Source organism: Pristis pectinata, chromosome 23 (genome assembly GCF_009764475.1).
Source record: "Pristis pectinata isolate sPriPec2 chromosome 23, sPriPec2.1.pri, whole genome shotgun sequence".
Taxonomy (NCBI): Eukaryota; Metazoa; Chordata; class Chondrichthyes; order Rhinopristiformes; family Pristidae; genus Pristis; species Pristis pectinata.
In genome coordinates this window covers 16,483,117-16,497,614 of record NC_067427.1, presented here as the reverse complement: position 1 = coordinate 16,497,614, position 14,498 = coordinate 16,483,117, and the positions used below count along the sequence as shown (strand labels likewise).

At 44.3% G+C, this 14,498-nt stretch overlaps 1 protein-coding gene across 4 annotated transcripts in view; it reads right to left on the bottom strand.

Annotated features, from left to right (window-relative positions):
- The window catches only part of sh3glb2b (SH3-domain GRB2-like endophilin B2b), an 84,812-nt gene that overhangs the window by 42,869 nt on the left and 27,445 nt on the right, over positions 1-14,498 (bottom strand). For all 4 annotated transcript variants that reach the window (XM_052037250.1, XM_052037248.1, XM_052037247.1 and 1 more), the window contains exon 3: positions 6,910-7,038. In XM_052037250.1, coding sequence (XP_051893210.1) covers positions 6,910-7,038 — 129 coding nt within the window. The remainder of the gene's footprint in view (positions 1-6,909; positions 7,039-14,498) is intronic.

Here is a 14,498-nt window from a genome sequence, read left to right as displayed (position 1 = left end):
CTCTCCATAGAAAATCTATGTTCCTGTCACTCTCTCTGCTTCTGTCAAGCCATTTAATTTTCCATCCCTCAACAACCCCTGGGCCAGTGGCTCCTGGCCTAACCAGGTTACCACAACCCCAGGTTGTGTGTTCTGGTTTCTCAGGTCTACCTCACCCACCCTCTTGGAATCCATCTCTTGGTCTACAGGACTTAACCCTTCCCCTCCACCACTTTACATCTGCACACCCCAGTCCAGCAGCTCTCAGTGCCTGCCCACATGCCATCAATGCCCACGTTCTCTGCAACCCTTTCCCAGAGCAGCTGCACTTAAGAGCAAATTACAGTCTCCCACTGAGCTGCCAACACTGATGACAGTTTAGTTTCCAGGAGGCAGATTTGCTGTTTATATAATCAGTCAGTACCTCCTCAACATCCAACAAATCACAGCCACTTAATATAAATCGCTTCTTATCTGCGGCAACAGCAGTGAAGGCCACAGGCACTGGGGAGGGCTCAGGTGCATCATGCAGTCTCACAACCACCGATGTGTCAGTGGTGGCTCAGTGAGCAGGCCTCTTGCCTCTTTGGGTTCGAGTCCTTCTTCAGGACCTGGAGCACATAAGCCAGACTGACATGTCCAGTGAAAGCAGTGTCAGAGCTGCTGCCTTTTGAGTGAGACATTAAATCAAAGACTGATTTATTCTCACAGAAGGTTACACCAGTGGAAGCTTTAACTAACAGGGCACTGGGGCTGCAGACTGCAGAGGAGTCAACATTGCTCGAGTTAGGGAGGGGGCTGATGGGTTCTGAATTCCTTTAATAACTTTTCCTGGAAAGTCAGCTTTCATCATATTGAATGGCCTAGGCTGATTGAAATGCACCCTTGAGGCAAATAGCCTCCTGACCCTTTCAGTTAAATGTCTGCTTAAATATTTGATACCAGAGGGCAATTAAATCCATTTGTGCTGCACTCCAAAAGGAAATACTTTAGGCGAGGTGTGGGGTTGGAGGGCAGTATGTGAAGAGGATTTGATTCATTACAGGAATTCCTCCATTACTTGAGAGTCTCCTGAAGGTACAGAGCACAGTTGCTCAGTATAGTGACAGAATTGTGAATCACTGAATTTAAAAGAATCAAAAGATTATAATATACTAATGACACTACTCATTTGAAAAACAGGGCTGTAAACTAATTAGTTGATTACTTAAGAGAATGAAAATATAAATTTAAACAATGGAGAGGTGCCAGACGCAGAACTGTCACTTGGCATGAACAAATACTGAGAAATAATGAACCATTGCTGGCCAATTTAAAAATTAATCCTACACCAGTTCCAATCCAGATCACATACACCAGGTGAGTTCTGAGGGATTCCTCCAAACCAGTCGCTAAACAGAGAGAGAAGTCACTCTCCAGGCACCATTCTGAATGCTGGTTATCTGAACCCAATGCCAGGTCATCGGGTAGACACTTGCTCTCACTCACTCACTCACAGAGCACTGACCAATTATGCCACTACAGCTACAGCAAGGCCTTGTGAGTGAGCGAGGGGGTGCCAGCCAAGCAAGGGGGAAGAGGGTAAGGGGGCCAGCCAATCATGCACGATGATGGGAAATCAACCACTTAACCTTTTAACTCATTCCAATATTCATGGTTGATCTGTCCTCCTGCCTTGGTTCCATAACCTTTAATATCCTGACATAACAAATATCCATGACTCTTAGTTTGGGTATTTTTAATTGGGCCCCTCCTCAAAGCTTTCCAGAGGGAGGTTTCCAGATTTCCAATAACCTGAGAAAAAGGTGTGCTTTCTGACCTCACTCTTCAATGGCCCAGCACTAACTTTAAGGGCCTGTTTCCTTGTTCTGGACTGCTCCACCAAAGGAAACAGCGGAACAGAAAATCATTCTCATTATGTGTTAAAGGTATGATATATAATCATGTGCATATTGATCTCCAATTCTAAATATTGTTACGGACTCAGTGAAAGTCCCTTTAAGATAGAGAGTGTGTGTGTATGTGTGTGTGGGGCGTGCTTACGTCAATAGAAGATAAAGGACGTAATGACATTGTTGAAGAAGTTAGAAGAAGGGAGAGAGAGAAGGGAGAGAGAGAAGGGAGAGAGAGAAGGGAGAGAGAGAAGGGAGAGAGAGAAGGGAGAGAGAGAAGGGAGAGAGAGAAGGGAGAGAGAGAAGGGAGAGAGAGAAGGGAGAGAGAGAAGGGAGAGAGAGAAGGGAGAGAGAGAAGGGAGAGAGAGAAGGGAGAGAGAGAAGGGAGAGAGAGAAGGGAGAGAGAGAAGGGAGAGAGAGAAGGGAGAGAGAGAAGGGAGAGAGAGAAGGGAGAGAGAGAAGGGAGAGAGAGAAGGGAGAGAGAGAAGGGAGAGAGAGAAGGGAGAGAGAGAAGGGAGAGAGAGAAGGGAGAGAGAGAAGGGAGAGAGAGAAGGGAGAGAGAGAAGGGAGAGAGAGAAGGGAGAGAGAGAAGGGAGAGAGAGAAGGGAGAGAGAGAAGGGAGAGAGAGAAGGGAGAGAGAGAAGGGAGAGAGAGAAGGGAGAGAGAGAAGGGAGAGAGAGAAGGGAGAGAGAGAAGGGAGAGAGAGAAGGGAGAGAGAGAAGGGAGAGAGAGAAGGGAGAGAGAGAAGGGAGAGAGAGAAGGGAGAGAGAGAAGGGAGAGAGAGAAGGGAGAGAGAGAAGGGAGAGAGAGAAGGGAGAGAGAGAAGGGAGAGAGAGAAGGGAGAGAGAGAAGGGAGAGAGAGAAGGGAGAGAGAGAAGGGAGAGAGAGAAGGGAGAGAGAGAAGGGAGAGAGAGAAGGGAGAGAGAGAAGGGAGAGAGAGAAGGGAGAGAGAGAAGGGAGAGAGAGAAGGGAGAGAGAGAAGGGAGAGAGAGAAGGGAGAGAGAGAAGGGAGAGAGAGAAGGGAGAGAGAGAAGGGAGAGAGAGAAGGGAGAGAGAGAAGGGAGAGAGAGAAGGGAGAGAGAGAAGGGAGAGAGAGAAGGGAGAGAGAGAAGGGAGAGAGAGAAGGGAGAGAGAGAAGGGAGAGAGAGAAGGGAGAGAGAGAAGGGAGAGAGAGAAGGGAGAGAGAGAAGGGAGAGAGAGAAGGGAGAGAGAGAAGGGAGAGAGAGAAGGGAGAGAGAGAAGGGAGAGAGAGAAGGGAGAGAGAGAAGGGAGAGAGAGAAGGGAGAGAGAGAAGGGAGAGAGAGAAGGGAGAGAGAGAAGGGAGAGAGAGAAGGGAGAGAGAGAAGGGAGAGAGAGAAGGGAGAGAGAGAAGGGAGAGAGAGAAGGGAGAGAGAGAAGGGAGAGAGAGAAGGGAGAGAGAGAAGGGAGAGAGAGAAGGGAGAGAGAGAAGGGAGAGAGAGAAGGGAGAGAGAGAAGGGAGAGAGAGAAGGGAGAGAGAGAAGGGAGAGAGACACCAGCCTGCTTGTTTTCTCTATTGATGGATGAGAAACAATAACTGTGTTTGCCACTGAAATCCATGTATGGAAGTTGGAAGTAATCCGGTGGAGTTCACTTTGTTGCTGACCTGTAGAAGGAAACAGGTATTTGTGTGTGGACGACCACAGTTCGGATGCTTTTCGGGGTGAGGAAGTCACTACCGAGTAAACCCTGAAGTGTCGCTTGGGTTCCATCGTGGAACATTTGGATTTCGTATTTACTCTCCCTATGTTTCTCTACATCTACGTCTTATCTTCAGACAACGGTGGTTGTTGAAGAAGCCCTTGCTCACGTTTCACCTTATGGCTTGCGGAACTGAACTTTAAGAACCATTCCGGAACTTGGAGTTTGGGACTTTGTCACACACACACACACACACACACACGAAGAGTTTAGTTTTGGGGTTAACGTTCGAGGTTTAACATTTTTGAATTCTAACATACTAACATTTTTACTTTTATTTTACATATTATCATAAGTAGTGATTAATAAAATAGTTTTTAACACTGAATCATGCTCAGTGTGTTTCTTTTGTTGCTGGTTCGTGACAATATTCAGTTCTATTCACTTCAATGGAACCAAATTTGGGAAGCAGAGTACAAAAATCATGCTTTTAGCACATGCCAACCAAAGCTGAATTTCTACCTCAGATTTTCACTCACCACCTATTATATACTTCTATCAACTTCAACATCTCAGTTCCTCACCCTTTTGCAATGCATTTTTAAGCATGGATATATTTTCTCTGTATCCATGCGTGTTTGTATAGCAATTTTAAAGAGAGTCATGTTGTGTGCCTGCTTCTCAATAACATGTAAATAGCTCTAGTCTATTCCCTTAAACAAACCACCACCTTTTTGGATGTATGCTGCCTCTCAATGTTTTTGTGGAAACATTACAATGTGGTGACAAGGATTAGGATTTTTCTTCGGGGTTGTTGAAGGGCATTGATGACCTAAGTTTTAGGCAAGTTCACAGCACTAAAAGTAAGCCTTTTGCAGTGTTTCCTATGATGACACATTGACAGCACCGGACTATTACACACGCTCCAAGTTTAGCCAAGTCAATGCCGAGTAGGAAAGGGACAAGAAGGCTGCCCTGGCTCACCAAATCAGTACCCTTGCCACATGTAGCCCACCATCTCAAGAACCATTCAGCTTGTAGTCAAACAAATGGATGTGTTCCTTAAATTAAAGGACACCCTGGAGGCTGAAGAACGTGATATCATGAGAGCTCAAACTGACATAATAAACAAGCAGGAAAAAGTATCTCCCACAGAGACTGAGCCAGGACCACAAGGCATGCTGACAAATCTTCAAGGCATGCAATGTAAAAGTTGTATAAGATGCTAGAAATTGCTGAAAGAGAAATGAAGCCAGAAGCTCAGCGGGATAAGTAGTACATTGTTTCATTAAAGAACTTACCTTTGCACTGCAATTTTGGTACCTTCTTAGATCATGCTTGTGTGTGAGGTCTGGTAGATGAACTCACAACACTTGACATTAGAATTTGCTCCATCAATGGAAATGACGTCCAAGAGTGCGATAGAATTTCATCCAGTGCACGTGATAAGTGTAGCTGCAGGTGAAGGCTGGAAAGCAGTAATGAAGTCCAAGGCTCAAAAGTTGAATTTGAAGGGTGCTGGTGAGACCAGTTAAGTCAGTTGTTAGCTTTGCAAAACTGTCACTTACCACAGTCTTGTCAGTTTAGAACAGTGAAGTGTTTCAGCCTTCAGATCCAAGGCTAGGACAATGATAAAAGCAATTTCAGTGACAACTCAAAACAACAACAAAAAAGGAGGACATCATAGTTTGGAAGTTAACTCAGATAACAAGGAACTAGAATTGTACAAGTAATTATGGCACCAGTATATTAGTATGCAACTTGCCATAGACTGTTTAATAATGAGTCAACACACATATACTTGCAAGTTCAGCAGGTGCCATTGATAAAAAGTATCTTCACATCGGAAACTTATTCTGATGAAGTTTTAAAGGGTCAATCTGAGAAGTAATTGGCGAGGTTAAAGCAAAATGCTGCACTTGTGAAAACCAACCAAAGAAAGAGAGACATGCCAATAGTGGTACTACCCAAGGCACAAAATGGTGCAGCTGTGTGGATACTACAAAACCATACCAAATCAAGCTGTAAAGAACTGTGACCACCACTCACTCCACAATACTTGGATAGGGTTAGAAGGATCAACAATATTCACAGACTTGGACCTCTCCCATGTCTACACACAACAAAGTGCTTTCAAAGATAGTCAGCTGTACCTGACCATCAACGTGCACAAAAGGCTTCATTGATAAAGTTATCTTATGGAGTCAGATCTTGGCTCAAGATTGAATAAAATCTTGCTAAGAGTTGATCATTACTGTGAATCCAGGATCATCTGTTAGTTGCCAAGAGTACAGAAGAAGGAAATCTCGAGATTTTGGAGGAAGTGTTCACGGGCACACCGTAAAATTGAAACAAGGTAATTGTGTATCATTGCAACGAGAACTGACGTACTTTGGTTTCAAGGTTGATGCCAATGGCTGGTAGCCATCACCAATGTGTCAAAGCATGAATATACAGCAAAGGTTAATCCTAGGAGGTGGTGCAACATCCAGTTCCTGTGATGGTGTTCACACCACTGCATCACTTGTTAGCAAGGTTGTGAAAGGTTGTGGAGCAAGGGGTAATGAAGTGCATATAAGCAAAATAAAAACTTTGCAAGTGAAATTGTTTATGATATAACTTGAGAGCTGAAGTTAGCACATGATCCATATTCAAGGGAAGACATGCAATCAGTCCTCAGACACAAAACATGCATTCAATTATTTCAAAAAGGGGTGCTTTGGGTTATGTAAATCTTAGCTTCAGTTAATAATGTTCAACGTGACTCACTGAGTGGCATGCATGAGTCAGAAGTCTGCATATTCAAGTCCCTTTTTAGAGATGAGCACAAAATTCACCCAGAGCAGTATGGAGGGAGCAAAAAAACAAGCTGCTGGAGGAACTCAACAAGTCAGGCAGCATCTGTGGAAGGAAATGGACAATCAACATTGAGCTGAGACTCTTCATATGGACTGAAAGAGTAGAGGGGAAATAGCCAGTCTAAAGAGGTGAGGGAAAGGGGTAGGTGGCCCCTTTCTCTTGGATGATACATTAAATCTTGACCCCCTTCACCACTCAGATGGAGGGTAAAATGTCTGAAAGTTGGAGGTTTCCCCCTGATTTTCTGGCCATTGGTTCTTCCTCGGATAACAGCTTTAAACTGGATCATCATGTCACTTGTTTGTGGCATCTTGCTGTGAGCAAATTGGCTGCTACGTTTTCTATATTATGTTGGCACTTCAAAAAACAATTCACTAGTTGCTCAAGACTTTCAGGCACCCTGAGGCTGTGCAAAGTTTGATAAAAATACAAACTGACTCTTTCTACTTTCAAAGACATTGAACTGCCCAAAACTTTCCCTGTACGTTATGTTTGTTATTAAGTGTCTTCAAGAGCTCACCGTAAGGGGTCCCAGGACCAAATTCACTTGCTGCGTCAATCATATATTGTCCCAACAGTTCTCCATTGGTGATCCGTGAGGGAATCTTACGATCAAGCTTTTCATAAAGAAATTCTTCAATTCGTGCACCTGCAGGGAGTAAAGAGTCATGATTAGTGGTAGCCGACTAACTGGCCAAACACTTGGGAAGCGATACACCATTCCTCCCTTCCCCCAGATCAAATAATATTATTCAGGGCATCCTAGCCCTGGTGAGAAACATCCTCTCTGCACAAGAGAACGAACCGCACAGGAGGCCTGTTCTTTGAAGTAGCTACCCAAAAAGACACAGGTCCCCTGCCCTTTCCCACACCCTGCAAATTATTCCCATCAAGTGTTTATCCAATTCCCTTTTGAAAACTGATATTGAAACAGCTTCCACCACCCGTTCAGGCAGTATGTTCTAGACCGTCAGGTATAGGAGTGTTGTGGTTAAGTTTCTGAACTCTCACAGGAGAATAGGGGCAGAAGTTGGCCACTTGGCTCCTCAAGACTGCCCCACCATTTAACATGAGCTATGCTAGCCTTAACTCCTCTTGTGCCAGTTTCCCATAACCCTCATTTCCTTGATCTTTCAAATATTTATCTTTATCCATCTTAAATAAATCTAATAACCCTCGGGGCAGAGAATTCCAAAGATTCACAACCATTCGACAAAAGAAATTTCTATGCACCTCAGTTTTAAATGACCAGCCCCTCATTTTGTAGCTATGTTCCCTTGTTTGTGACTGTCCCAGTAGTAAAAACATCTCAACACCTACCCTGTCAAGCCCTCTTATGATCTTATATGTTTGAATAAAGTGAACCCTCATTCTTCTGAAATCCAGGCACTACAGACCCAAAATGTCTGGCCTCTCTTGATAGGATAACCCTCATATCCCAGGAATGAACCTGATGAATCTCCTTTGGTTTGTCTCCAATGCTACTGGCAAAGGTACCAAAACTGTTGGAGATCTGGATCATTAACCCGAGGTGAGAATTCACAACCCACCACGCCAGGGAATTCAATTCAAGAAATTAAATAAATCTCTAATTCTAAAAAAAAAGTGTTGGTCCCTGAAACAGTAAATATGAAACCTGAACTGTTGTAAAATCCATCTGGTTCTCTAACATCTTGCAGAACAGGAAATGTTCCAAAGTATGGTTATACACAACTCTAGACCCACTGATGTAGTTGGCTCTCAACTGCCTCCATAACTTCGGGACAATTAATGACAGCATTGCCAACAACATACACATCCTGTGCATGAATAAAGAAAATCATTACTCACCGCGCACACAAAAACACTTCACATCTCCCTTCTGCTTTTTTGAAAGTCGCTTTAAATCTGTGTCCTTTGGTTACTAACCAATGCATTACTGGAAACAGTTTCTCCTCATTTATTCCTTTATGATTTCAAATACCTCTAGCAAACTTCCCTTAACCTTCCCTACTCCAAAGGGGACAATCTTGGTTCGCCCTGCTTGTGCCACTTTGTCCAGCAACACATGTGGGCTGGTTTGTGTCTTTGGATTTGATGTATGCAGAATCTGAACAGAAAGCCAAGCATTCAATGCATCAATGCAAGTTGGAACCTTCTTGAGCTGCAATCAATCACGGGAACCCCTCTACTCCCTGGCCTAGAGAGGCTGCAGCTGGCACCAGTTAGAAGCTGAGATTTAAATCAGTAGCTGAGGTAGAGAGGGCACAGCACAGGTCTGCTCAAACCCTGCTTGAGGAAGTACTCATAAAATTGGGAAGTTCTGATTGTTTCAGTGCTTAAAATTATAATTAAAACTAGAGCTAGAATAATTGAAAATGAAATCTAGATCAGCTATAACCTGACTGAATGGGGAACAAAATCGAGAAGCCTCCTACTTCAATGGTCTCTGGAAATAGACAACAGCAATTGTAGTTTCTTTGGGAACTAGACCACGTATGACCACTTGTTCTCTTCTTCTCTATGCTAGAGTTCCTCCATGTCTACAAATTACAAAGGGTTGATAGATCTGCCCCAAGGGATGCCAGCCAAGCTCAGTACCAGAGCAGGTTCACAATAACCTGCTTGCTGATGTTCATTAGCTTGTGCCAGGAGCACTTGGTCCAGACCTCAGGACAACCTTGATCTAAACATGGACAAGAAAACCAAGTTCCAGAGAAGAGGAAAGAGTGACAGCCCCTGTCATCCAATAGCACACGATAGAGTGCAACACCAAGGAGATCTAGTAAAAGTGATGTCAATGTTGATTGAAGTATAAAAGGTAAATAGTTTTTTTTAAATGGAGTGCAAATATCTCAGCCCCAGTACGTCGAGAGATGTTTAGGGCAGAGTCTAGGAACAACCCTTTTTGTCTATTACACTGATGACCTGGCCTCCGTTATTGAACTAAAATGGGAACTTTCCACGCGACCACACAATGTTTGATTCCGTTGCAACATTGCAGATAATGTAGCACCCATGCCCAAATGCAGCCAGATCAAAAATTTCCCCGACTGAAGGAAGTACGTATTGGCGTCCTGCAGAGTCCCGTGCTTTTAAGTTTATTGCTTCGTTGTTTTTAAAAGGTAACAGATCTGGCTAGAGGGGGTAAGATTTCAAAGCCTGGGGGCAATACACAGTTGGAAACAACAGTAAGGAATGAGTGTGATAGTAACAAAGATCAGGAGGTTGCAGATAGACTGGTGAAGTGGGGAGCCACGGCACAGATCCGACACAATGTGTATGAATGTAAAGTGATGCACTGTGGGACAAATAACATGGAGAGGAAGCCTTGGGTAAGTGGTATTAGTTTTTGAGGCAGAGGATGAGGAGGCACAGACAAGTGCAGTGGGACCAAGAGGTTTATGTTCCTGAACTTCATAGGTGCAAGGATGAGTTGAACAAGGTGGTTATGGGATATGTTACTTTGTAAATGGGAACATTACAATAACATGCCAGACAAGTTAAAGGTTTACAGTTGTGCTTTTTTACCTAAAAGCCCATGTTGTTCAGGATCAAGCCACCATATTACAGAGCCTACTATTACTTTCAACACGCAACTTGTATGTATACAAGTAAATTAGGCACTCTTTCAAAATGTTGGCAACACGATGAGCTAAATAGCTTTGCTCCATGACAAGAGGTTATATGAATCTATGACCTGCTAGTGCTGATGCCATCCTTGTAAGTCTTTTAGTTACATTATCTCCCAACTGCAATGTTGGTGAGAAATTGCAAGACATTAACAAGTGCAACTCATTCAATGCCAAGTTTTCCACACAATGAATTACACCAATATCACATCTCTCATCTAAGGGTGACCAGTTCCTTGGTCAAAGGGACAAGTTTTAAGGAGGAAGATGACAGAGGGAGATCATATGGTGAAAATGTTCAGGGAATGTTTAGGACCTGGATAGCCAAAGGAAATTGGGATACACATCCAGCCAGAAATAGAGCAATGCAGAGTCCTTGGTGGACTGTGGTGTCAGAGGGGGTTGCAGAGACAGGGAGAGGCAGCAGGACCTCGGCAGCAGAAGCTTTTGTTGTCCTTCAGGGAGAGTCAAAGTCAGAACAACAGAGTGCATCAGACTGATCAGATCTGGTTGGTAGTAAACGCGTAGGTGAGGCAGACTCTGATGTTAGCTGCTGATAATTTCAGTGTAGCTTTCTCGATTTCACTTAAAGTGAACAAGATCACAGCCTCACACTGCAGTCACATTACACACACGAGTGCAAACATCTGAGACAAAAATTCAGTTAATACATTATTGTATCTTGTATGTAATTATTTTCAGTACTGTAGAGTGACCCAGTTCAATTTTGAATTATAAAAAGGTCCATGTAATGTTAAACGATGAACAGCTTTGGAGCAAATTGCTCTGTTGCAACCTTGCAGATTGCTTTGAGATAAGCACAACATTACATCTAATCTACCCATTTTAACTGCTGATCACTCACGAGTAATTTCCAACAACCAGCCATGCAAAAGGTTGCCATGGTAACAACCATTTTCCACAATACTACCTTCACAGAAAAATCCGATGGGATATTCCCCCTCACGATCCACCCCCCTCCTCTGTCCTTACTAGAAATGCTGAGAGGACAGACAGGTGCTCCCAGGTTTAGCAGAGTTTCCTGAAGGTGTGGGCAGATAGAGCGGGGCAGAGACTCACCTTCATTGCCTGTGTGTAAAAACATGGTTTCAGTCCTTTGACACACATACACACACTCCCCACCATTTCCCAGCTCTTCAGCTGACTGCTTGCTGGCCTTTTGAAGACAATCCAGAATAATGCCCGAAATCTTTTCCTAGCCCACCTACCCCTAGACAAGTTTTGTTTCCCCTTTAACATAAACTAGCCCTTAAGCTTCACAACCAGCCTGGCAATCACCATCTCAGTCAGCAACTAAAAACCTACATCAGCTCTCACATCAATCACAGTGGCTGCCTCCCCTCCCCTCCCCTCCCAGGCAAACTCCCCCACACACCTGTCCAACTGCCCCACATAATTCCAAGCAACCTCCCCTACTACCCCACGCAGTTCCTCTCACCTCTCTCCGTCTCACCACAAGCAACACCTGCCAGCGTAGAGAATCTCCCTCCACCCAGCTGCACTCACAAGTCAACAGTGCAACGAGGTTCTGCAGCACCATGTCTATCCTTTCATCACAGATCAGGTGGCGGTCATTGGGTCCATCCTACCCAAGCAGTGTGGTGCCTCAAAGCACTCAACCACCCACCCCCCCTCCCAATGTTTCCCTTTCTACTCTGTCTTATTCCCTTTTAAGATTAAAAGTCGGAGCACATGCGCACCAGTTGACCTTTTGGACCAGCTTCACCATTCTTCCACTTGGCTAATGACCCACCTGAGATCTGCTTTCCAACACTATCCAAATATTCCCAAAGATCTCCCAATCAGTCTTCAAAATTGTATCTCTGTTAAGGAATCCTGCTCCACAAGGTTATTTACTTTACATATGCTGCTTAAGCACATTATTTGTTGTTTATAGGAGGCAGGCAGAGATGCACAGAGCACTCCAGGTGTGGTCTTACCAAGAATCCATATGGTTATGCCAATGTACCATTTGTTTTTCTAATTGCCTGCTGTGACTGGAACGGTAACCGTCTATGTTGTGTGTACAAGGACATCCAGATCCCTCCCAATATCAACTTTTTTCTCTGACTTTTAGAAAGCATATTCTACTTTTCTAATTTTCTTGCCAGATTGGATAATTTCATAGCAACAAATAATCTGCTAGAGGAACTCAGCAGGTCGAGCAGCATCTGTGAGAGGAAAGGAATTATCGACATCTTGAGTCGAAACCCTGCATCAGGACAGAGTAGAGAGATGAAATGGCTGGTATAGAGAGGAGAAAGGGAGTGGTGAGAAAGGATTCTGAGGTGATTGGTGGACTGAGGAGGCGTGTAAGGTGACAGGCAGCTAGTGCCAGGTAGAGGTGAGTGGGGGTGGAGTTGGGAAACTGTGGCAGGTGAATGATAGATGGAGGCAGACAGAGAGAGCGAGGAAAAGATGGAGCAAGGTGCAAGGAGGGGAGTGTGAAGATAGGAGCCAGTTGCAGGAGGGAGATAAGCAGGAACATCGTTCACCTGCCACAGTCTCCCAACTCCACCCCTGCTCCCCTCCCCTACCTGGCACCTTACACCGCTCCTCAGTCCACCAGTCACCTCGGAATCCTTTCTCACCACTCCCCATCTCCTCTCTATACTGGCCACCTCGCCTCTCCACTGTCTTGATGCAAGGTTTTGATCCAAAACATCAACAGTTCCTTTCCCTCCCACAGATGCTGCTCGACCCACTGAGTTCCTCCAGCAAACGGTTTGTTGCTCCAGATTCCAGCATCTGCAGTCTCCTGTCTCGCCTCTGAATAATTTCACAGTTCTTCCACTTGTCCCTGTGGAGCCTCAGTGTGTGTCCTCTTGGCTTATTTTTGCATCTGGCTTTATATAATCATCAAACTTCAATCTTCTCTACTCAGTCCCTTCATATCAGTAGTTAATGTTACAAACAGCTGAGGCCCAAGCACTGAACCACAAGGTACTCCCTAGTAACAGCAGGCCAACCTAAGAATCTCTTTTTTATTCCAACTGTTTTCTATCTGTTAACCAATTCTCAACCCCTGCTAATGTATAATTTCCAAACCCATGAGGCCTAACTGAATGTACAATTGTGTGTATCCTGCCACAGGATATGGAGTCTGCAGTTAAATTCCTGGACTACTAATCTCAGGACAATGTTCCAGCCCAATCATCGTCAGCTGCTTCAACAATGACCTCCCTTTCATCAGAAGATCGGAATGGTGGTGTCTGCTAATGACTGCTGAATATTCAATTTCATTTGCAACTCCTTAGAAATGGAAGCAGCCAGCATGCAGCGAGACATGGACAATGTTCAGGCACGGATTGATATGCGGCAAGTAATACTGGGCTACGAGGCTCCCAGGTAATAGCCGTCTCCAACAGGAGAATATCTAACTACCTAACCCTTGATATTCAATGGCAATCCCATCACTGAGGGCCAACAAATAACATCTTGGGAGTCAACATCAACAAGCAGCTCTATTGGACCAGCCACATAAATGCTGAAGCACAAAAGACTGGGTATCCTGCTGTGAGTGACTCAGATCCTAACAGCCCAGAGCGTTCCTGCCACCTACAAGGCACAAATCAGAGTGTGCTGGAGCACTCTGCGCTTGCCTGGATGCGTGCAGCTCTAATAATGTTCAAACAGCTTGAAAACATTCATGACAAAACATCCCCCTTGATCGACTGCTACGTCTACTGTCTACAAAATGCACTGCAGTTACAGCACCTCCCAAACAAGCAATTCTTTCACCAAAAAGGATCAGGCCTTCGGGTGAATGGGGACATCACCAGCTGCAGGCTCCCCTCCAAGATGCACATTATCCCGATTAGGAAATAATCACTCCATTGTTGCTGGGCCTGATTCCAGGGATACCCTACTCAACAGCACTGACAGAATACCTTCACCAGAAGGACTGCAGTGATTCAATGTGGCTGCTCACCCCCACCTTCTCGGGACAATCATGGATGGGCAATAAATACTGTCGGCATCCACATTCTGAAAAGTGAATACATATAAAATTTTAACTGTGACCCTAACAATAGATGCCAGCATATTCCTTTCTATTTTTATCTGACCTATAGTTTGCCATCTCCTCTCTAATTCCTTTCATTGAATGGCAGGTTTGAATTTGCTATCTTCCAATTCACAGGAATTTGGAAGATCAAAACCAGATGCCATAAAAAGATTTAAAAATATGCAAATAACCACTTGAAATTCTGTACAACAGTCCTTGTGTTTTTGTCAACAGAAGGAAGTTGTATGAATAAAAATTATACTGGGGCGAAGATGCTTAAATAGCAGTGCACACCAAATAAAAATCAAAATTGTAATGTTTAGGTCAAGATAATGTACCTGCATTTATTCAACAGTGATCACTTTGAATACCCAAAGCATGCCGGACCTAGATCACTGCCTGCAAACACTTTCTGGCAGGTACAGTACATACAAACAGCAAGTAAAATGGACATCAGTGAGTGGGAGCTGG